The 22747-nt window shown below is 38.6% G+C and overlaps 1 protein-coding gene across 6 annotated transcripts in view; it reads right to left on the bottom strand.

Moving 5' to 3' along the window:
- LOC117292988 (endoplasmic reticulum membrane-associated RNA degradation protein-like) overlaps positions 1-21782 on the bottom strand; it is a 28204-nt gene extending 6422 nt beyond the window's left edge. For 2 of the 6 annotated variants that reach the window (XM_033775192.1, XM_033775184.1), the window contains exons 1-18: positions 21657-21782; positions 21498-21556; positions 19992-20232; positions 19053-19201; positions 18823-18924; positions 18191-18283; positions 17791-17888; positions 16473-16615; positions 15968-16082; positions 15622-15724; positions 14980-15006; positions 14365-14436; positions 13423-13587; positions 12813-13084; positions 11356-11430; positions 10898-11062; positions 5894-6007; positions 4390-4542 (exon numbers count right to left, since the gene is read on the bottom strand). In XM_033775192.1, coding sequence (XP_033631083.1) covers positions 4401-4542; positions 5894-6007; positions 10898-11062; positions 11356-11430; positions 12813-13084; positions 13423-13587; positions 14365-14436; positions 14980-15006; positions 15622-15724; positions 15968-16082; positions 16473-16615; positions 17791-17888; positions 18191-18283; positions 18823-18924; positions 19053-19201; positions 19992-20154 — 1998 coding nt within the window. In that variant the 5' untranslated portion in view covers positions 20155-20232; positions 21498-21556; positions 21657-21782 and the 3' untranslated portion in view covers positions 4390-4400. Of the gene's footprint in view, positions 1-4389; positions 4543-5893; positions 6008-10897; positions 11063-11355; positions 11431-12812; positions 13085-13422; positions 13588-14364; positions 14437-14979; positions 15007-15621; positions 15725-15967; positions 16083-16472; positions 16616-17790; positions 17889-18190; positions 18284-18822; positions 18925-19052; positions 19202-19991; positions 20233-21147; positions 21212-21497; positions 21557-21656 lie in introns of those variants that run through there. The other 4 variants (XM_033775201.1, XM_033775207.1, XM_033775215.1 and 1 more) reach the window with 4 other exon arrangements.
- Between the last annotated feature and the right edge of the window lie 965 nt (positions 21783-22747).

Raw genomic sequence — 22747 nt, 5'->3', positions numbered from 1 at the left:
AAATTGGAGCACAGTCTTAAAGGCAGTGGACACTATTGGTAATTACTCAGAATAATAATTAGCATAAAACCTTACTTGGTAACGAGTAATGGGGAGAGGTTGATGGTTTAAAACAGTGTTAGAAACGGCTCCCTCTGAAGTGCCATAGTTTTTGAGAAAGAAGTAATTTTCCACGAATTTGATTCGAGACCTCAGATTTAGAACTTGAGGTCTCGAAATCAACCATCTAAACGCACACAACTTCATGTGACAAGGGTGACATGGCCGATTGAGCTCAAATTTTCAAAGGTTTGCTATTTTATGCATATGTTGAGATACACCAACTGTGAAGGCTAGTCTTTGACAATTACCAATAGTGTCCACTGCCTTTAAGTAGGAAGAATATCATGCCTGCTTATTAAACATAAAAAAGACATCATGCCCATTAATTTTGTGAAAAATAAGTGCAGGGTAAGTACATGGACACTCAAATGTTTGATCCAAGGTGACTTAAGTTGTGATAGACATTTGACAATGTAGAAATCTTAGCCTTTGAAAAAGACTCTGTAAGGGTCGAACAAATCAGGCCATTTACCAGTTTTCTTTTGCATTTATACCATACGTCCTTTTGGTTGGCAAGCAGTTTGCAAACAGCTAACTGTATTTTCTCAATATGGAAATCTGTCACCTACAATTCTATAGCGCATGCTGCACAAAAACAGGTTATATACATTATCCCCTTTCCCATGCGCATGAATTATTGCGCATATCATGCATTGATAATGCATGGAAGTAGCATCAATCAAGAACAGGTGCACGCTGTATTTATGCTGTACTTGTCTTCCAAAGAGAGCTTTAATTGTCATCTTGGGTCATTATCAACGAGTCCTTTTCTCTTTTTATCCAGACGGGTCAGGAACCACCGTTTGTCAATCCAAGTCTCGCTTTATTTATTGGAAATTCACATTTCCTGGTCGTATATTCTATTATTCTAAAGTGTCATGATACTATTCCCCAAGACAGAGGCAGACAGTTAACTTTTTAGATTTTTTGAAAGCTTCGCTCTAAATAGTTAAAAACTGTATTTGTAGTTTATATTTGAGTGAGAAATTACCTCTTTCTCAAAAATTACGATACTTTAGAGGGAGCCATTCCTCCAGTGTTTTGTACTATCAAAAGCTCTCCATTGTGCATTACCATGTAAGTTTTTATGCTAACAATTATCTTTAGTAATTACCAATAGTGCATGTCCAGTGCCTTTAAAACAAAGCTGCCTTCCCCAAGGCAGAGGAAAAAAACATCTCCCTGACTGGTGGGGATTAGACTATGAAAACATTGATCTCAAACCTAAGTCAACAACCTTCAGTATCATGTGACTGACACAAGACTTCAACAGGAACTGCCGACTTTCACAACAAGTGGTATTCAGCACCTTACATCCAGTGACCACACTTACAATACATTACAACCAACTAAATGAAATGGGCCCAATTTCATAGAGCTGCTTAAGCAAATAATTTTTCTGCTGAGCAGAAATAAGCAGGATACCAGTCACAAATTGTGTATATGACATGGTATTTCAGCTGGTAACCCTGTTCTGGCTTAAGCAGCTCTATAAAATTGGGCACAGGTTGAGGATCAGGTTGGCTCAGTGGTTTCTATCCCTGCCTTTCACTTCTGTGGACCCCGGTTTGAATCCCACCTCGGACCGAAGTCTTACATTTTGATTGGGTTTTCAGTCCCTATCTGTTTACAGGGGTTTCCCCCAATAATCTCACATCTAAACCTGAACTGTAATGTTTCCTATTCTATTTATCCTCTTATTGGTGCTAATTGTGCTGTTGGATGTGTAATCAAACAAATGTAGGATAAATAAAATCAGTTTCATTACGAGGGGTATTATTTATCTTTCCCTTTCATTCGTTCAGTATCCATGAAGTTTACCAGAAATAAGTAGGCTTGATGTTGTTTTTAACAATGTCACTTTTACTTTGGATAAGGAATTAAGAAAGTTATGGGTTATTTTCTGAAGAGATGAGTTAGGCGTGGTGTGACATCACTTGGACAGGTGGGGGGGGGGGGACACTTGACACTGAATAAACAGAGGTTAATGCTGCGGAGGTTGGATGCACACAAGACCTTGCTAATAATGGCACTTTGTACAAGTGGTCACTTTTCTCTTCTATGGGCATAGCCTTGATCAAGGCGATCCAGCCAGCCGCGACCGGCATAATCTGCCTGAGTCCCCAATGAATTCCGCTAGCGCACCCCATACATAACACAAAGCATGCATATACGTGTACAGCGTATGTACACATACATGTACATGTACTATGGCCGTGTCCGAAACGACGACTTCGGCTACAGCTACGTCTAGATCAGCGCGTCTACCAGTGTTGAAGGACAGCAGACGCGCGCGATCTAGCCGTAGCTGTAGCCGAAGTCGCCGTTTCGGACACGGCCTATCTCTACGGTATACATAACATTGTACATGTGAGTACTTTGTCAGTAGCTTCTAAGTAGGCTGTTGTTTGAGCTACGCGTACGAGGTTGACAGACACGACCGTACTCACAACTTCGCTATACTGTTCTCGCTGTACAATGTACTGTACATACAATGTATACGTTGTTCGTGTATACACTGCGTGCAGTTTGTTGCGTAATTTTGCCGCACACACACTACGCCAACAGCCTTGAATCAAGGCTAAGAATCAAGGCTACTATGGGCATGATATTTGGTCCTTGGAGATAGTAGGAATATATTATCAAGTATCAAGTCTTGTCATATGGTGTAGGATTATTGGACATTTCTGGCTATTGAATTAATAAAAAAAATAAAAAAATGATCAAAGGGCAAAACAAATCGTAAATCATGTACACCAGAATATCACACCTGCTGTCGAACAGCGCTAGCATTGAATGTCTGCATTAGCGATGTGAGTATGGCAGCCTTGGTTGCACACAGAATTAGCAAGACAAGGTTTTAGAGTCATGGCTGACCAGAATGTCTAAAACTAGGAATCATAACCTCAAGGAGGTCTGGAACTACGCAGAGAGGCCAGACAGGATCAGTAGATGGTGGTATGGAGATCAGTAGAGACATTATTGGCGAAAATTGAATCAATAAAATAGTGGGCCAAACAAAAACAGAATCTTGATTAATACAAATCAATCGAGGTATTTTTGTAAGAGGACCATCAAAACATCAGAATTTTTTTGTACCAAATTTCCTCGCCAACCCACATGATATGTTCCCATAGGTTTTAAAGAACCCTGTAGAATAGATGCAAAGCAGTAATTGATGTTTTCTCAACAACTAGTCAGAGTGTGGGTACGTCCGGGCTGTCAGTCAGGCACTTGTCTTCTTGACTATCGCTATATTTGATTTGTCCTTCAGATGGGACGTAGTGCCGTTAGTCCTATGTGCTGTGTAATGCACATAAATAGAGCCCAGTAGACTTATCTTAAAGGCAAAGTATTTGGTTTTTGGAGCTAGTTTAAACATGTATAAATTTACATAAAATAAAACTAACCTAGAGCGCCCGCTAGTTAATTGTTGGTTCGAGTCCAACTCTATTAAATTTTATTTGTTCAACCCTAAATAAAACAAATACAAAATAACCTGTGAAAATTTCATTTCAAAAGGTCACAGGTGGTCACATTTTAGAATATATGGCCTTACAGGAAGATTAATCCCTCATAGGAGTACACAATCTGAGAATTGTTACTAACAGTAATGCTTCTCAGACTAAACTTTGGGGGAATAAAAAGAAGATACTTTTTACATTAACCATTACTTCGTAAAATGTTTCTCAACATGCCTTAATACTTTCTAAAGCTGCTGTAGGTTTAGGCTTCTAACCAAAAGTTATCGCCATTAGTGATTACCAAAAAGTATTACCTTCCCTTTAAAAGAATGGGGTTTGCCCAGGAATATCTGGCCTGGTTGGCAGTAGGCTTGAACTGCATCACGGGTAAACACTTACAAGGTGCAATACGAATAGGTCTCACAATTCAAACGAGACTCTGTGTATCCGTTTGAACGCTTTTAGTTGAGACTGATAAAGTGCTACATAAGAACTACATAATATTATTATTGTGAATACTATTTTGATTTGGGTTTGAACAAAGAAAATTGACTAGAGTGGGACTCGAACCAACGACCTCCGGATTAACGTGCCAGCGCTCTACCAACTGAGCTATCTAGCCCTATGTTGGCAGTCTCCCTATTTTGTCAATATCTTTGTTCAGCGGGTGCCAGTCAGAAGCCGTAGCCTACAACTGTTAACTGCTGTGGAAGCGGCTTCCCAATTTTCTTTGTTCAAACCCAAATCATTAAAAATACTATCCATTCAGTTTTCCTTGTGGTTTATAATATTTGAATATTATTTTGTGTACAACTTAACATACCTTGATTGAAGTTACGGCTTTAGTTTTACAGAGTAACTCTGGACAAGGCTGTAGAGAGACTCAATCAGAGTACAACATTCATCCCATTTGTTCCTCTCCGGCCCCGTAAGGCTGTTGACGTTTTCTGCGTAGCGTAACACACCTTTCAAAAATCTGTTGAGAAGTTGAAGAATGAAATCAATCAATGAATGAAACAAAGTGTTGGATGAAACACTAGGTGTAGATAATTCCCAGGCCTGATACTTCATAAGAGACAGAAGGCGATTGCCTCCATGCCCCTAGTCATCGCCTTTGGTGCCCTTGAAATGCTACAGTAGAAGGTTACAATTTCCTCATAGGGTGCCCTTTACCAAGGAGAAAATGCCTTGGTGCCCTTGCCCTTACAAAAACGAAGCACACAAGGCTTGAATACCTGATAAATGAAATCTTTACAGGGAACTTGGATTTTGGCTTTGAGCTGCGTTAAGCGTTCCAATTGTGTCTACGCATCCAAATGAATAACTGCCTAATCATGCAAGGAACTCAATCAAACTTCTGCTTGCATTGCGCGTTATTCATGCTCAGCGCATAGTTGTGCAGTCAAAATATTATTTGTGCTGCCCATCAAGATAATCGACTTTACACTGTGTGACGCCAAGTGGGAACTATTTATAAGCTGTTTTAATATTAAAACTACATGTAAAGACAAACAAACAAAAACACAATCACTATCTTTCCTTTAATCAAGTTAAGTTGCACTTTTCATTTCAAGCCACTTTTCCTTATACTATCAATTCAAAAGGAAAACTATCGATTTCAAGGATGATAATTTTTCTATAGCAGCTGAAAAACACAAACAGGGGAAGTTACGCAAACACGCATTCTGTCAGTTATGACAGAAGTTATACGGAGTCTGACAATTCCTGTAAAAGTTCTCTCCTTTGACGATCAATAATCAAATTGGATAAATTCAATCAGTTCCCAACGGCAGGGTCGAGAGATGACGTAAGGACACACATAAAGTCGAGAGATGACGTAGGGACACACATAAAATCTAACAATGTCTTTTGGATGGTTTAGTTTTTAGGGCATGTGGTAGACACTCCGCGTCATGCTTCCTGTGTGTGCCATTCAACCACGCTCAGCATCAAAACAAAGCAAAACAAACAAACAAAGGGCACGGAGATTGCTAATCTTATAAGAGTTATTCACATAAATGAAAAAAATGAAATGCTAAGGACGAATCCGAATTTGGCAGCTACGGCTACGGCTGTTGCTAAGGGTGTTGCTATGGACATCCTATACTTCAAAGCATGAGGCAGAAATCTAGCTGTAGCCGTAGCCTCCAATTCGGACAGGGCCTCAGAATAAACTATAAATAATAGTAAACTTGTGAGTACAACTATGTAATAATTCTCTTTAGAGGGAATGTTGGCTCAATATGTATTATTTTCTTAAAAGCCACTGTTTCATAGCTTGTTTTACTTGAGTGGCAATTTATAAAAAACAAATAAAACAAACTTACTTGATTTGTGACTGGATATCTTTGGAAGTGGAGGACTTTAAAGAAGTAAGGTTTCTGAGTTGACAGAAGAGAAGTAAAATAATGAGCCTCAGTCCTGACGACAGCCTTGGAATACTGGAGTGAAAACAACACCAATGTAAACAAAATTATACAAGTATTCATTTATTTTATTTATTATTTTATTATTTATTTTAAAATAAACACTACAAAATGAAATATAAGAATATCCTAAAATATAGTTTACACAACCGCAAGTGCCACTAACCATCCGAGCAAATCAACATCCCCCTTTCATAAGTCCATTTGAGACAGATGGACGCCTATAGCGCTACTACCAACTGATGATGATTTCAATTGAAAATGATTTTAGCGTCAAATATCAAAACATTTTTTTTCAAATAAGGATTGATTGAAAAAAAAAACATAAATTGGGGATGCTATTACTTACACGTATACAAAATTCAAACAAGCAACATTCTAATTGTAAAAAAAGAAGAAAATGGCCGATCACACTTAACTTGTGTACAGTTTTTTTTCATATTTTATATGGCACTGTTTTGACAAGAAAAGAAGGAAATCAGCTGATCAGCTGAACAAAATTCATGCCTAAAAATTACAAATTCAAAAACTTCAAGTGCAGGCGTAAAATTATGGAAAATACTGTGTCTTAAGCCTTATTGCCTTGAGGATTATGAAATTGATCATACTCCTACACAGCACATCATCAGTAATAAAACAAAGCCTCCTTCGCTGCAACAATCCCCAACGTAATTAAAATTCCGGTCTGCTAATCCACGCTGGGGACCGAACCTGACAACCCTGCGCCTACTGCCTGCTATTGGGGAACGTGTAATTTGCGGTGATGTATGTTGTTTCGATGGTAGATAACTGGGTCAGAAACTCATTGGGGACTTGGCTTTATGGATTATTTATCTTCAGTTTATCTTGCTCTGATTTCTTTATAATAATTTTTTGATCATAACAGAGGCCTGGAATTCTCGTTAGCTTGTTTTTTTTTCAGTCCAATAACATCAGACACCCACAATTATTTGTGTGCACTTTTTGCGCAGCCTTTATTAAAGACACTGGACACTATTGGTAATTGTCAAAGACCAGTCTTCTCACTTGGTAATCTAAACATGCATAAAATAACAAACCTGTGAAAATTTGAGCTCAATTGGTCGTCGGAGTTGCGAGATAATAATGAAAGAAAAAACACCCTTGTCACGCGAAGTTGTGTCCTTTCAGATGCTTGATTTCGAGACCTCAAATTCTAAATCTGAGGTCTTGAAATCAATTTCGTGGAAAGTTACTTCTTTCTCAAAAACTACGTTACTTCAGAGGGAGTCTTTTCTCACAATATTTTATACTATCAATCTCTCCCCATTACTCGTTACCAAGAAAGGTTTTATGCTAACTATTATATTGAGTAATTACCAATAGTGTCCACTGCCTTTAATGCATAAATCATTAGCAGGGTTCTCCCTTGACACTAGCCTGGTGCCCGGCGTACATTGTCTAGAAAAACCTGGTACGGGCTAGTAAACACTACTAAAAACAGTGCAACCTACTAGTTTAAACTGCTCAATTTTGTTTCTAATCAGATGTGAATAATACATCTGTTAAATGTTTTCTTATTATTTTTTGAATGTTTGATTAGTTTTGTTTGCCTATTAATGCATCAGAAAGATACATTGATGACAACACGTGTTTGAAATCAGGGCTACTAAAACTTCCTGGGGGCAAGTTAAACCAGAGTTTATTAACCTGGTTGGCTACTTAACAAAAAAATGATTAGATTTGACAAATTTCTTTCTGCTTCGAGAAAAACAAATCTTAAAATCTTTAAATTTATTATTCATGTTTTATTGTCACATGTAAAATATATACAGTGAAATGTATTTTGGTTTTGCATGTCTAAAAATATGTTTTTGCTACATGCTGTGAAGTCATGGCATGTTGTGCTGTACATTTCGGTTGCCATGCCATATCATCAGGCATCAGCGATTTCAAACATTCGATTTTCAACAGAGACTGACAATTACGTTATCTGGCTGTCTTATAATCTTAATGCCAAGTTTCACATTGTGGGTCCGCTAATCAAATAAGTGGACAGCTGAGACACGATGTGAACCCGACACGTGATGGTCAAACTTGAGATGGTCAGTTGTCACAGAGTGACAGGACAAGATGACAGCGACTTTGTAAGATCTTTTAGTACAAATTAATTTAAAAGCACCCTATTATCCACTTCCTGTACCACTCCATATCAGGGCCCAATTTCATGTATACACAAACAAAATTGAATGTATTAATAGCTAAAAAGAAAAGCTTAGTTTAAGTTGATTGAGGAATCATGTGTGAATATTGGTGCATTTTAATGATGAATTTGTTGATAAAAATTGGCCGGGAAAACCTATATTATTATTACTATTATTATTTCATCATGTTGATAACATAACGATTAATATTTACAAGGCGCTATTCCATCAAGATCACAGCACACTTGAAAGCAATTAACATGGCAAAAGGTGAGTCTTTAAAACTTTACAAATTTATGCAGATAGAGTAACAGATTCCCTAATGGCAGTAGGGCGATTGTTCCAAATCATTGGCCCAGCTCTTCCAACTCAAAGCTCTTCCAACTCAATAACAGCCTTAAAGATGCTATGACAGATTTTTGGCCACAAACATTAAAAAATAGATTTTTTTGAGTGAATGGTATTTCAAAGAGTATCGACCGCTCTTACGAAAAAAAAGTTTAACTTTTACTTTTAATGGTCAGGAACCATGGCAAAAGTTTTAAACGTTTCTTATAAAACACATAAGAATTGGTCACGTGATATTATTGTCGGGATCCCGACAAAAACTAATTTTGAGCCTTATTTCACTGCTACTAATAATTGGCGGACTTTTTCTAGCAATGGCTCAAATGAAAGCTTGTAACTTTCACGACCCCCATCAAAATACCTATTGAATTTTGGGTCAAATCGGCCAAAAATCTGACATAGCATCTTTAATACCTTGACGTTATATTAAGACATGAAACTTTGTAACTGCAAAAAAAGTAAGCAAAAAACAAGGAAATGACTAAACACACTTAACTGTGTAAGTGTGCTTCAATTGTTAAATAATGGCACTATTTTTGGGGGAGGTGGGGGGGGGGGGGAAAGAGGAAGTCAGCTGATTAGATATTTGTTCCTTGGAAAAGAGTAAGACTTTTTCTCTGAGTACAAGGGCTGTCCAACAAGTACATATGGTGTTGACTTTCATTTCCTTTTCAGGCTATTTTTCAGATTCCTCTAATGGCAAAATGAAAATCAGACTAAAGTAGGAGGAACATCAAGCCCGACTCCTAAATGAGGGAGAAGAAAACAAAAGAGAGTCCCACACCTTTGTGAAGATGGAAGTCCAACCAGAAACAAGAAATTATTCTACTCTGGCCCACGAAATCCAAGTATCCCTAATGCTAGTAAATCTGACCATATCCCACTTGATGACCGACCACAAATTGGGCGTGTAGTTGTGACAGCAACTGGGCAAATAAATCTGACTCACTCAATTATTTCATTCTCGTCAGGAGAAAGAAACCTCTATTCCAATAAGAAAACTCTGAATATCCTCGAGTCCCATTGACCCATCCGGAAGGGGGAGATGTTTAACTTCCTTTGTGGATCTCATCAATAACTTCAGATTTACTTCTTAAAGGCACTGGACACTATTGGTAATTACTCAAAATAATTGTTAGCATAAAAACCTACTTGGTAACAAGCAATGGAGAATTGTTGATAGTATAAAACATTGCGAGAAATGGCTCCCTCTGAAGTAATGTAGTTTTTGAGAAAGAGTTAATTTTTCTTTCTCAAATATTAGAAGGCTTCAGGCCTGAAGCCTTTTAACATTTTTGCAGGCATCTGAAAGCACACACATTTGAGCAACAATGGCGTTTCTTCTCTCAATGTTCTTTTGCAACTTCGATGACCAATTGAGCCCAAAAGATTTGTTACTTTAAGCATATGAGGAGATACACCAAGTGAGAATACTGGTCTTTGACAATAACCAAACATGTACAGTGCCTTTAATCCAGGTCGTTGAACAATGCTCAGCCCTTATTCTGCGAATGCCATTGTAATACTGGGGGAAGGATGTGGAGTTAACTTCTGGACTGGAGTGACCTTTGAGCATCGGGGAAGGCGGGGGGAAGCTGGGATTGTAAATTGGATGCTGCTTGACATCTTAAGTCATCTTATTCCATTAAGCTGTTCATCATTACCATTAGGCGGCTAAGCAAACCATTTGTCATTTGTCATTTATTTTTATTAATTGGTTTGTAATTCGATTGAGGAATAAGCCCCAACCCTACCACATCTGATGATATATGAGACAAAGAAATAGTTTGATCAAGTTGTTTATCATGAAATTTTTAACAAATTTAAGTTTGTAACTAAAAAAAAAACCCATAGAGGTAAAGACGAATGTTGACTTTGATCTTTAAATGGTTTCCATCAAATATACTTAAAAAAAATAAAAACATTTTTAAAAATCCAAATGCTCTCCAGCCTTAAAATGTATTAAAGGGTATGGGTTTTTTATTATACGACACAACACACAAACTTTTACATTAAACTTACATGGTTAAAAGATAATGATGGTACATGTAGATAGACAGCTTCCCTTAAAATATTACTTGCTGAGGTGCTGAAGTTTTTGAGAAAAGTGTTAAACAATGTCACAAAAAAGGTTTTATCTCAGGAGGCCAACATTATTTTTTATAACAATGTATTTACCAGTACTGGTATTTAGGCAACTCTCCTGAAAACATCGCTCTGTGTTTTTCACTTCTTTTCTCAAAACACCTTTTTCTAAAAAAAAAACTTGACAACTAATGAAGCTGAAATTTCTTCAGGTAAATTATATTACATACATCTTCATTCACAGTGAGTAGGGGTTCATGTCATGGCCAAAAACTTGATCTACAAAAGGTGACTAAACCTTTCGACTCACCTGTTTAGAAGTCTTGAATAATTGGCCCTCTGTCGAGATCTGAGCTCCATAGCAACATATTGTTGATATCTTTGAGTTGCCATGATGACTACATTAACACCAGTTGCCTCGCACTGCACTGTGATGCGTCTGAGTAGTGATGTCACTTCTAATTCCTTGCGAGATCTATGATAAGTCAACAGAGTTACTAAACATTACAAATGTAAACGGGCAACATCAAAAGACAAACTGAAGCAAATTTACAGACACCTAGAGAAATGTTAAAAAATAATATTTATAATTATAAAAGTATTTGTAGAAGGCCGCACATGAAGGGAGGTCCTCAAGGCATATATAAAATATATTAAAACAAAAAAGAACAACAATAGAAAATAAGTCTCAACTACTTGACCAACATTAAATTGCCATATTTTCAAAAAAAACTATGAATTTTGAAGAAAACAAGATGTGACAGTCACCTGAATAGAGTTTCTGCAGATGACTTAGAGATGCATTCAACAAGTGGCTGTAGGTCAGAGAAGGGCATCAGTGTACTGGAGACACAAAATGGAGAATCATTCATAAATAAATTAGGATTTGAGGCTGTATGTCCTTGTGAAGAATGCTACTTAAAGACAGTGGACACTATTGGTAAATGTCAAAGACCAGTCTTCTCACTTGGTGTATCTCAACATATGCATAAAATAACAAACCTGTGAAAATCTGAAAGAAAAAAACACCCTTGTCACACAAAGTTGTGTGCTTTCAGATGCTTGATTTCGAGACCTCAAATTCTAAACTTGAGGTCTCAAAATCAAATTTGTGGAAAATTACTTCTTTCTCGAAAACTACGTCACTTCAGAGGGAGCCGTTTCTCACAATGTTTTATACTATCAACCTCTACCCATTACTCGTTACCAAGTGAGGTTTTATTCTAATAATTATTTTGAGTAATTACCAACAGTGTCCACTGCCTTTAATTCTTGAAGTTTTGTAAATGTAAGAATCTTGATGTAAAAATCTCTTTAAAAAAACATACAGGACCTCATTTCATAGAACTGCTAAAAGGTATTTTACAGGATTATAGTCTGAAAGCTTACTGATTATGAAGTACAAACTAGAACTATTTTTTTTTTTTCGTCAAATATTTCCCTCTGAATTTAAGTTATAATATATCGGGAAAAAAATACAACTGCGAGAGCTGAGAATATCCTTTCTTTCCTGCAGTGTTCCGTTAAGATGTGCAGGTTTGGACTCAAGTCTTTCACTATTTTCCAAGCCACACTGTGTCTGCTAGAGAGGGAGGCTTGATGAACTTGCTCAACATGCATCTTAAAGCCATTGGACACTTTCGGAGAAAAAAAAAAGGAAAAAAAAAAAAAAAGAAAAAAAAAAAAGTTCACAGATTTACAAATAACCTACAGGGTTTACAGAAGGTAATGGTGAAAAACTTCTCTTGAAATATTATTCCATGAAATGCTTTACTTTTTGAGAAAACATTAAAACAATTATCAATTCTCGATAGCGAGAATTACGCATTTAATTTAAACACAAAACGTGCGGGAACAAGGGTGGGTTTTCCCGTTATTTTCTCCCGACTCCGATGACCGATTGAGCCTAAATTTTCACAGGTTTGTTATTTCATATAGAAGTTGTGATACACGAAGTGTGGGCCTTTGGACAATACTGTTTACCGAAAGTGTCCAATGGCTTTAAGCAAAGCCGTTTCTTCTGACATGTACGATTCTTTCTGCTTAGCTTGCCGGATGTTGTTACCCTCCTTGTTTGCAGTATGAATTTCTGTTCTTGCAGCTTGTACTTTCCGAGATTGAGACATGTTCGTAAATGATGATGATACCAATCCTGTATAACACCTTTAATATCATAAGAACCAAAGGATTAATCCATGACTCAAGACGTCAACTGTCTGTCTCACCTCTCCATTAGATGTTCTGATTCCATAAACTGCTCGCCATGATTCATTCTGAGTAGACTCCTCATCAACTCTCGTCGTCGTCCAACACTGCCACTGTCTCCGCCCGACCACGCCTTACACGATGCCACACCCTCATCCTCAGGTCCTCTCAGGTCAACCCACTTAGACAGTGACTTGATAAAGCTAAGAAGCTCCTCCTTGGCGAGGCATATTGGATGGAACAGAGACGTGTAGTCGACAGCCATTGTGTTAATTCTACTGAGTAAAGGTACCTAAGGAAAATTTAAGAACAGAAGTGAACTTTGCACCAAAACAAAAGGCCTTGCCCTATAAAAGATGAAATTTCAGGCCTGCTGAAAGAGAGGGCAAAGCTGAACATTTGTACATTTTACAGTAAAAAAAACCCCAATGTCTATCATATTGTATGGTAAGTTTTAGCTCCCTTAGGAGCGCTACTGTTGCGCTGGGCTGTATACTCCACAGGGGGTCGAAAAAGATTAAAGGAATGTTATTGGCCAAATGACCAGGGTACTTACGTAAAGCGCATTGAGACGGTTGTTGTGAAATGCGCTATATAAAAACTTAATATGATTATTATTATTAAACAAACCTGAGCTAGTGCTTGATCAGAACCCATGCGGCAGAAGGCAGCACATACTGTAATGACATGAACAGCTGATGATCTGACCATGGTGTGTAGGTCAAACTCCCCATGGCTGATGTGGTCTCTCAGTCTTGGGCCATCTGGATGGACAAGAAGATCCAGTAGCATTTCCTGTTTGTAAAAACAATATCAATAATGAATGATTTGGTGAGGTTTGCGGTAGCACCATGTGTAAATCTGTTTTGAGTAGTGTTGGTTCTGAAAAGAGCCAGTGGTTAAAAACTCATGGGGACAGGAAGCCTGTTCCACAGGGCGGAGGTAGCAGCGGAAAAAGCTCTGGCATCGACTTGTCACACCTACATCTAATAGATGTTAAATTTGCATCGGGATGAAGAATATTAATTTTTTTTTTTACCAATACACCAATTAAGTTGGTATGACACTGCTATAGAATTGCAAGGGTCATGGGTTCGAATCCCACCCAATGCCTGTAATATTTTTTCACAGGACTCGGGGGGAAGTACCGAGTATACAGTGCTAACACATATTGGTGTATGGGTAAAAACCAAAATTAATACATCTACATCAATGGTAATACTTGTCAAAGACTTTCCAGCATCTGAACAAGGTAATAAATGTGGGAGGAAAACCCCAAAGAATTATTCCAGGGACTACCCCTGCAGTCAGTGAGGTACGGATTGAAAACCCACTCCACATAGTTCCCCGGTAGGAATCGAAAGCCGGGGTCCCAGAGGTGGAAGGCGTGGCAAGACACCAGTACGCTAAACTACTCCCACATGATGCAAGGTTAGCGGGTCAGGTGGAAGAGATGTATCTCTGTGTGGTAAAAGACAGAAAAAGCTTTCTGCATTTGAGTGCTATTGTATTAACTATTCGACCACAAAGCAAACAAGGCAAGAGAAACCTTAAGTTGATTATAAGGCTCACCATGTATGACTCTCCTAAAGTTGGTATCAATGCATTGACGAATTCATCATGAGACAAGGTTGGACACAGCATCTGATAGATAAAGAAAACATAAACAATTGACAGCAACTTCTTAGTATTTTTTTTTAAGTAGACATTCCAAAGAAAGTTGACGGTGACTTGAGCTAGCTAGTCTAAACAATGAGATCTAGAAAGAACTCATTCCACTGCAGTGAAGTTAATAACGAGAAGTCATCTTGATGAACTAAACAAAAGAAGCAGTCCTAGCCAATTTCCTACTATTCGCCAAGGTAGCAGTTAATAAGCAGGAGAGTTCTTTTCAGAATTAAGTAGTCTCCCGAATTCCGAAATCTACTCCGTGGCAGTAGAATAAAAAGCAAGATCTAAATCCTTAGGAACAAAAATCTACAAAGCGAAGCAGTTACACTACTACTACACATGGTGTTACCACGAACCTAATATACATTGATACCTCACCATATGCAATGCCTCAAAACATTTATACAAAGTTGATGTAAATGAAACTTTCTGAATTTTAAGTTAACCACAATACTGCTTAAAAAATAACTGAAAAGTTATTTAATTAAAATAAGACAATGGAAAGAAAATCCTTACCTCATCAAATGTTGTGAAGTAATCCGACTGAAAAAAGAAAGGATGCCAACTTTAACAACTAGCCTCTAACAATTATGTAAAAACACAACGTATAACCATTGAAAATGTGATGACCAAAATAGCAAAACCACAAACGAGGGCAGCTTGCACATAGGTCTTACATGGCTACTTTTCTACTTTGGGAGTCAGTCGGTAAGCGTCTAAATGCAGTGTCACCTATAGTTTACACAACACTATGATGACACAAGGGACAATGACCCCCAAAACTGAACATCCAAGATTATTGTGATGATGACATCAAACAACTTTAAGTGAGCAACTCATTATATACGGTCACCGTGGTCAAGTGGTTAGACTGCAGGACTTGCAATCACAAGGTTGTGGGTTCGAATCCCCAGCTAACCGCTGATTTCTAAATGACTAGATTAAATATTGTGTTCTAGTTACTGAATCACTATTTCTTGATTATAATCATAGACGTTTCTTTATTCATAATCATAGACGTTAAACCAATGTTTGTTTGAGAGAGAATGGTTGTTGCCAGCTTGGTGTTTATATCCCCTTGTGGGAGTTTGCCGAGTTCCCTTGATGGAAGATTATCTGAACAAACAACAAATAATCTAGTATTTCTTCTCTACTCACTTCTGCCGTTAGTAATCTCTCTGGGCAGTCATTGGCCGTTGCAAACAATCCCCTCAGACCGTTCTCAAGTTGTGGAAGTAGGAGGGCATTGGTCATACCATATCTGTTAACATAATAATAACCCGTTTTTACATAGCGCTTTTCACACCCGGAGGGCGTCCCAAAGCGCTTCACATTATTACCCCTGGTCACTGGGCATTAAATCACTCCTTAAACCATCTCAGCTCCCTGGTGAGTATGATGACAGTTTACCCACACAATCTTTTTTTAAACCAAATAATATTCATTCATCCCCGATGCAAATTTAACATCCATTATAAATTGACTGAAGTTTGGGGAAACTTACTTATCTTCTTTGAAGTAGTCCAAGGCAGCGTTACAGAAAGGCAACATGGATTTGTGAAAGAAGTTGGTAGTTGAAAATAATTCCCATATTTGATCTAAATCAGCAGCATTGAAATCTGAAAAATTAACAATAAAGAAAGAAGCCTGTGACATCAATGCATTTTTGTTGACAGGCTCTTAGTGTGAGAGGGCATTAATAGTGTCAAGGCCGAGCAGTTTAGAGCATCGCATTTAAGTTTTGGTGGTTTAGTTAATCGGTGTAAGACACTTCAATATAATTGCTTCTCTTAACTCAGGGGTATAAATGGGTACCAGCGAGGGTAGAGGTTGATATTGTGTATGAAAAAGCCACTGGTGCGCCACAGCAGCTCAGGGCTGTATACTGAGAAAGATTACAGACGACGATGGCGTTAAAGATTAAACTATCTATACACATAAAACAGTCCAAATCAACCAAATTAAACTTGCAGCAGAACTTAAAGGGACAAGTCAAATTCCCTCCTTACCTGGAAATCTTTGAGTAAATATTTCAGTTTGTAGTTGTGGCAAGGTGAGTGGGGTCCGATGTGGTATGTGACAGGGTGTTATTTGATGTTCAGTCAGTAAACTACTCAGACTGGCAACAACCAGAAGTAGAAAGGTACTATACCTGTTTAGAGATTAAAAACAAAAAAGAACATTGAAAATCAAACAGCACTTTGGAAAATTACAACTAACAAAATTGAAATGCAAGTGATGCATACATTGACAAATCTGAATAAATGAAGGTGTACAATAAATACCCCAGAATTAGCTCACTTTATTGCCTTTATTACCTTCAGCTTCATTCAGTTTATGGGTTCTTAAAATGACAGGTTTTTCCCAGGAAGTCTTAATAAATTGTTTTGCAATTGAAGTGTTTTCATATGAGACAGTGTTTTCAGTTATTTTAACTTCAACCAAATAAAAACGGTAAGTACACCTAAACTAACTTGTTCAGTTTCAGTTTAATAGATGTTAAATTTGCATCGGGGATAAAGAATATTAATTTTGGTTTTTTACCCATACACCGATGTGTGTTAACACTGTATACTCAGTACTTTCCCGAGTCCTGTGAAAAAATATCACAGGCATGTTACTCGGGTGGGATTCGAACCCACGACCCTTGCAATTCTAGAGCAGTGTCTTACCAACTAGACTACCGAGGTTGCCCGGCAGCTAGAGGCAGTTCGAATCCTATGTTTTGGCAGCGGGTACCGCAACGATATAATAGATGTTAAATTTGCATCGGGATAAAGAATATTAATTTTGGTTTTTTACCCATACACCGATGTGTGTTAGCACTGTATACTCAGTACTTTCCCGAGTCCTGTGAAAAAATATCACAGGCATGTTACTCGGGTGGGATTCGAACCCACGACCCTTGCAATTCTAGAGCAGTGTCTTACCAACTAGACTACCGAGGTTGCCCGGCAGCTAGAGGCAGTTCGAATCTATTATATCGTTGCGGTACCCGCTGCCAAAACATAGGATTCGAACTGCCTCTAGCTGCCGGGCAACCTCGGTAGTCTAGTTGGTAAGACACTGCTCTAGAATTGCAAGGGTCGTGGGTTCGAATCCCACCCGAGTAACATGCCTGTGATATTTTTTCACAGGACTCGGGAAAGTACTGAGTATACATTGCTAACACACATCGGTGTATGGTTAAAAAACCAGTTTCAGTTTGCTTAATCTTTGAGGTATTGTTGTGTGGAGCAAGTTCCTGCTGAAATTTTCCAGAAAACCTATAAAGTAACTGAAACACAAAGTTTTATGAACTTTTTGAATGAAATGTTTTTACTGTACCTCATTGGGATTTCATCTGGAGCAGCAAACCCATGCCATAGTATATTCCGCAGGTTAAGGCTTGTTGGTGGACCAATCAGAATCTGTAGAAGGGTTATCTGAAAGATGGATTGACCAATAAGAGAAGAGAGAGTCACAAATTGTCAGCAGGCCTGAAAGGTTGTTTTCGAGAGTAAATATCTTGGCTGATGGCTGTGGATGTCGTGATCTAGCCATAGCATTAGCCAAAGCTACTGTCTTGAACACTGCCTTTGAATTCGATTCTTGAGTTGAAAATGACAGAAAGTCTGAGGCAGGAGTTGTTTGAATTTAGCATCTTTGGCTTTGGATGTCATAGTTGGTTTCAACTACAATAGACTCCTAGCAAGTTCTAGATTACTAATTTTAATAAGAGTCTTACAGCATTCTCTCTAAAGATGTCGATTAGTTCTTGAGTGGCAAGAAGATTCTTCAGCATTGCAGGACATGGGTCCTTACTCCTCACAAGAAATACCTGAAACAATGAGAGAGATTTGCTACAATTGATATCTTTTAAATTAATATTGACATATGATTATGTATGCATAACAAAAACTCTAGAATACATATGCAACATTCTAATTCTTATCAGACCAGGAACACTGGGGCGAGCCCCTTCTCTTTACAATAAGTGCACTGGGTTCTTTTACGTGCAATACACAACACACCGGACCTACAGCCTTACGTCCCATCCGAAGGACGTAGCAATAATGGTTCAGTGTCTTGCTAAAGGACACAAGTGTCACGACCGGACTCAACCCACACTCTGCTAATCAGCAACACCAGAGCTTGAGTCCGGTGCTCTTAACCGCTCGGGCACAACACGCCACAAGTTTATCAGGAACTGAGACTTTAAACTAATGGGAGACTTTGAGGTGCTAGGTGGCAGCAGACTTACCAGGTAAATTTCCATTGTTGACGTAGTTTTGAGCATGCGCACATAACCGAGAACAATGGATTTTACCTGGTAAATCTGCTGCCACCAAGCGTCCCAAAAGTCCCCCATTGACTTACATCTCCAAGTGCTCTTTCCATGGCTGCAGTTGACAGCAAGATGCTCAGGCTTGCAGTGACCCCTTGACCAGACCTTGCCATCTTGAAACAATCTAAGAAAAGCTGTGAGTGTCAAGAAAAAAATAATCCAAATATTATACAAATAATGACTGCTTTAACTGAGTGCTATGGTTAACATAGCAGGAAGTATGAACCGGGCTTTACTTTGACAACGAAAATGTAAATTTTACCTGAGTATTGCCAGTCCATTCTAGATGCTTCGTGTATTTTTCTGAAATGTCCACATCACTTTGACGAAGAACCCATTCATGTAGTGTATGGCAGTATGGAGCAAGAGTGGCAACGTAGCTCTCATACATGAATTCAGTGGATTTCAATCCTAAAAACAGATAAACATTTCATGAGTTTAGAATAATACACAACATTTGTTCGGCGCTCAAAGACACTGGACACTATTGGTAATTGTCAAAGACCAGTCTTCTCACTTGGTGTATCTCAACATATATGCATAAAATAACAAACTTTGAGCTCAATTGGTTGTTGAGGTTGCGAGATAACTATGAAAGAAAAGACACCCTTGTCACATGAAGTTGTGTGCTTTCAGATGCTTGATTTGGAGACCTCAAATTCTAAATCTGAGGTCTCGAAATCAAATTCGTGGAAAATTGCTTCTTTCTCCAAAACTACTTCACTTCAGAGGGAGTTGTTTCTCACAATGTTTTATAATATCAACCTCTCCCCGGCTACTCATTACCAAGTAAGTTTTTATGCTAATTACCAATAGTGTCCACTGCCTTTAATACAGTTGTTTCCAAGCACACACTCAATATTTTCCTGTGGGACTTCGTTTGAATAATGAGACCTACTCCTTTTACATTTAAAAAAAAAATCGTTATTGTAAGGTGCTGTTTTGAAAAACAAACATGACAAGGGTTGCCTAATGATCTTTGAGACTGCACAAGATTGGAGGGAATCATGATTTAGGACTGCCACAACAAAGAACTAATAAGTATTGTTTGAAGCTGGAGAATGAAGATGAGCAGAATAACCTGTTCAAAACGTTGAGACAACACCGGCTCTTTTCTGAGCAAAAATCCCACAAAAGAGATGTACCCGCAAGTTAAAAACTAAAGAGTTTATTTATGTTTCTTCAAGGAACTAATCTTTACCATCATCTAGGCTGACTCCGTTCACAGGTAGAAGGTTCCATAACAACAACCCCGCCTTCGAATCGAAGAACGGTATTCCCCTAACGTCCTCCGCATCGGAATCAACGACAGATCCCAACTCGCACACAAGATGGTGTTTCTTTGGAGACAGACAAGTCGCCATCACCTCAGGTCAAAGGTCGCCATGGTGAAACTGATCTTCACCCCCAAACACAGTTGAAATGAAGATCTTTCAGAGCTCCTGTAAAATAAACATACCATCTAAATTTTAAACGGCAGCAGTGGAACACTGTAAAAAGGGGGCGGGGCCAAGTCATAAAACATCCATTTCATGTGCCCCCAAAATGTCCTCCTCTAATCAGTGAGAGGTGGGTGGGGGCAAAGTAGAACACCGAAGGACTTGCAGCCACAAGGTTGTAGGTTCGAATCCTACTAGCTACAAATAAACCGCTGATTTCACAATTGTTAGAACAAGTGTTGTCGTCTTGATACGGAATCACAACTTCTTGATTTGGCAATTCATAATCGAAAAGCCAATGTTTGAACGAGAGAGATTGGCAGTTGGCAGCTTGGTTTTTGTATATTTACCCCCTCGTGGGAGTTGGCGAAGCATTTAAGAAACAAACAAACAAACAAACAAACAAACAAACAAATGTGTGATCTGTGAAATTAGATGGAAATTTTTAGACCGAGTAACTGGGGCTCTGTACTAATTTTAATTTTTTTTTACATTTGCGTACGTACGATGATGCAGAATGTCAAAATATTTAAAAATTAGTACAGGTTTCCAGTTTTACTTACTGGGTCTAGGAAATGTTATGCAATTTGAAATTCTGCACCCTCGCTGTCATGCACACAACAACCACAGCACAAAATGAGGTTTGTTTCGCTGTTGTCTCCACGTGGAGACGACGTGGAGACGACAGTGAAACAAACCTCATAGTTCTAAAAGTAATAAACTGTAATCTACTCTAAGTTACAGTCTTACTATTAACAAATTTGTGAAAAATACACTTCTTAAAAAGACATTGAAAATTTCCTCTTCAACAAAAAACTTGTTGATGTATACTTTCCCTTTTTTGACATCTCAACTTTTTAAAACTTAACAGACTACAACATAGAGTGATACACTAAAAAACTAAAGTAAACAGGTTACTCTTCTTATCCGCATCTAGAGAAAACAGCAAACTATAGGTCTGTAAAGTCTTCAAAGTTTAACGTTTCTTGCTTGTCAGCTCTGAATGGAAAGTCTAGACTTTGTTTTGTCCGCAAAAAAAACAACACTATTGTGCATCCGAGTCCACCGTATTCATTGTCACGGGGTGTTATAATTATGTCAGCTCTAAACCTATTGAGAGGGAAGGCCGAGATTGCAGATGCCGAACAATTTCAAGTGCTGTAAAACTGTATTTAAATACAAACTAATATAATTACTTTTAATTAATACAACTACGATCACTATACTGTTTGAACGCTTTTGTTTACTTAGTGTGAGTGTTTACATACATTTTAACGGCAATTGGTAAAAGCCGGAACTGCCTGATCTGCCTGATCTGCCGGAACTGCTAAAAAAAAGAAATTTTTCGGATAATTGTATTGCATTTGAAGTCGGAACTCAGTTGGAATGGTCAAATACATCAGTTTTTGTTGTAACTACTCACTAACCTGTGCAAAAGATTATTCCTGGAACTCAAAAACATTAAAATTTGACTGACTTTGTTGATCGCATGACGGACAAATCGGACAGCAGGTACCAGACTATGCAACACAGACGCACGCAAAGTGGCACTGTATTCGTAATCGGTGCGTGGGTTATGGGATGGTCGCTTATAATATTGCAGGTCGGAACTCACATTGCTTGCAGTCCTATGCGGTCGCACATTGCAGATCGGAACTCACATTGCTTGCAGTCCTACGCGGTCGCACATTGCAGGTCGGAACTCACATTGCTTGCAGTCCTATGCGGTCGCACATTGCAGGTCGGAACTCACATTGCTTGCAGTCCTATGCGGTCGCACATTGCAGATCGGAACTCACATTGCTTGCAGTCCTACGCGGTCGCACATTGCAGGTCGGAACTCACATTGCTTGCAGTCCTACGCGGTCGCACATTGCAGGTCGGAACTCACATTGCTTGCAGTCCTACGCGGTCGCACATTGCAGATCGGAACTCACATTGCTTGCAGTACTACGCGGTCGCACAATGCAGGTCGGAACTCACATTGCTTGCAGTCCTACGCGGTCGCACAATGCAGGTCGGAACTCACATTGCTTGCAGTCCTACGCGGTCGCACAATGCAGGTCGGAACTCGCATTGTAGTCTAAGCTGAATGGGGAAATTCAAGACTTTCACCGTGGAAGAATCTGTCCATTTAATTTGTAATATTGTAAATAAAACAGTTGTATATAAAGGTGGCGATCTATGTTACAAGTTTTGGAATGGCTTGTCAATTAATATCTTATTCATTCTGGTTTTCTGTATCAGGGGGGAGATTGTACACACACGGCCATACGTTGTACTGTGCGGTATTCGGTGGCCGTATACACAGAATTCCCTGCTTCCGTAAGCGCTGATTTTTTGCTTACGGTAAGCAGAGCCATAAAATTGGGCCCAGCTGGAGCTGTTTATAACCGGCCGGCTTCCGCGTGTCAGGCCTACGTACGCCAATATACTCATGCCGAACGCGCAATTCATAGCTTTTAGTAACAGGGCGTAATCTATTTCTAAGCGCGCGCGAATATCTATTTCTAAGCGC

Source organism: Asterias rubens, chromosome 1 (assembly GCF_902459465.1).
Source record: "Asterias rubens chromosome 1, eAstRub1.3, whole genome shotgun sequence".
NCBI lineage: Eukaryota > Metazoa > Echinodermata > Asteroidea > Forcipulatida > Asteriidae > Asterias > Asterias rubens.
This window is presented reverse-complemented; position numbering and strand designations above follow the sequence as displayed.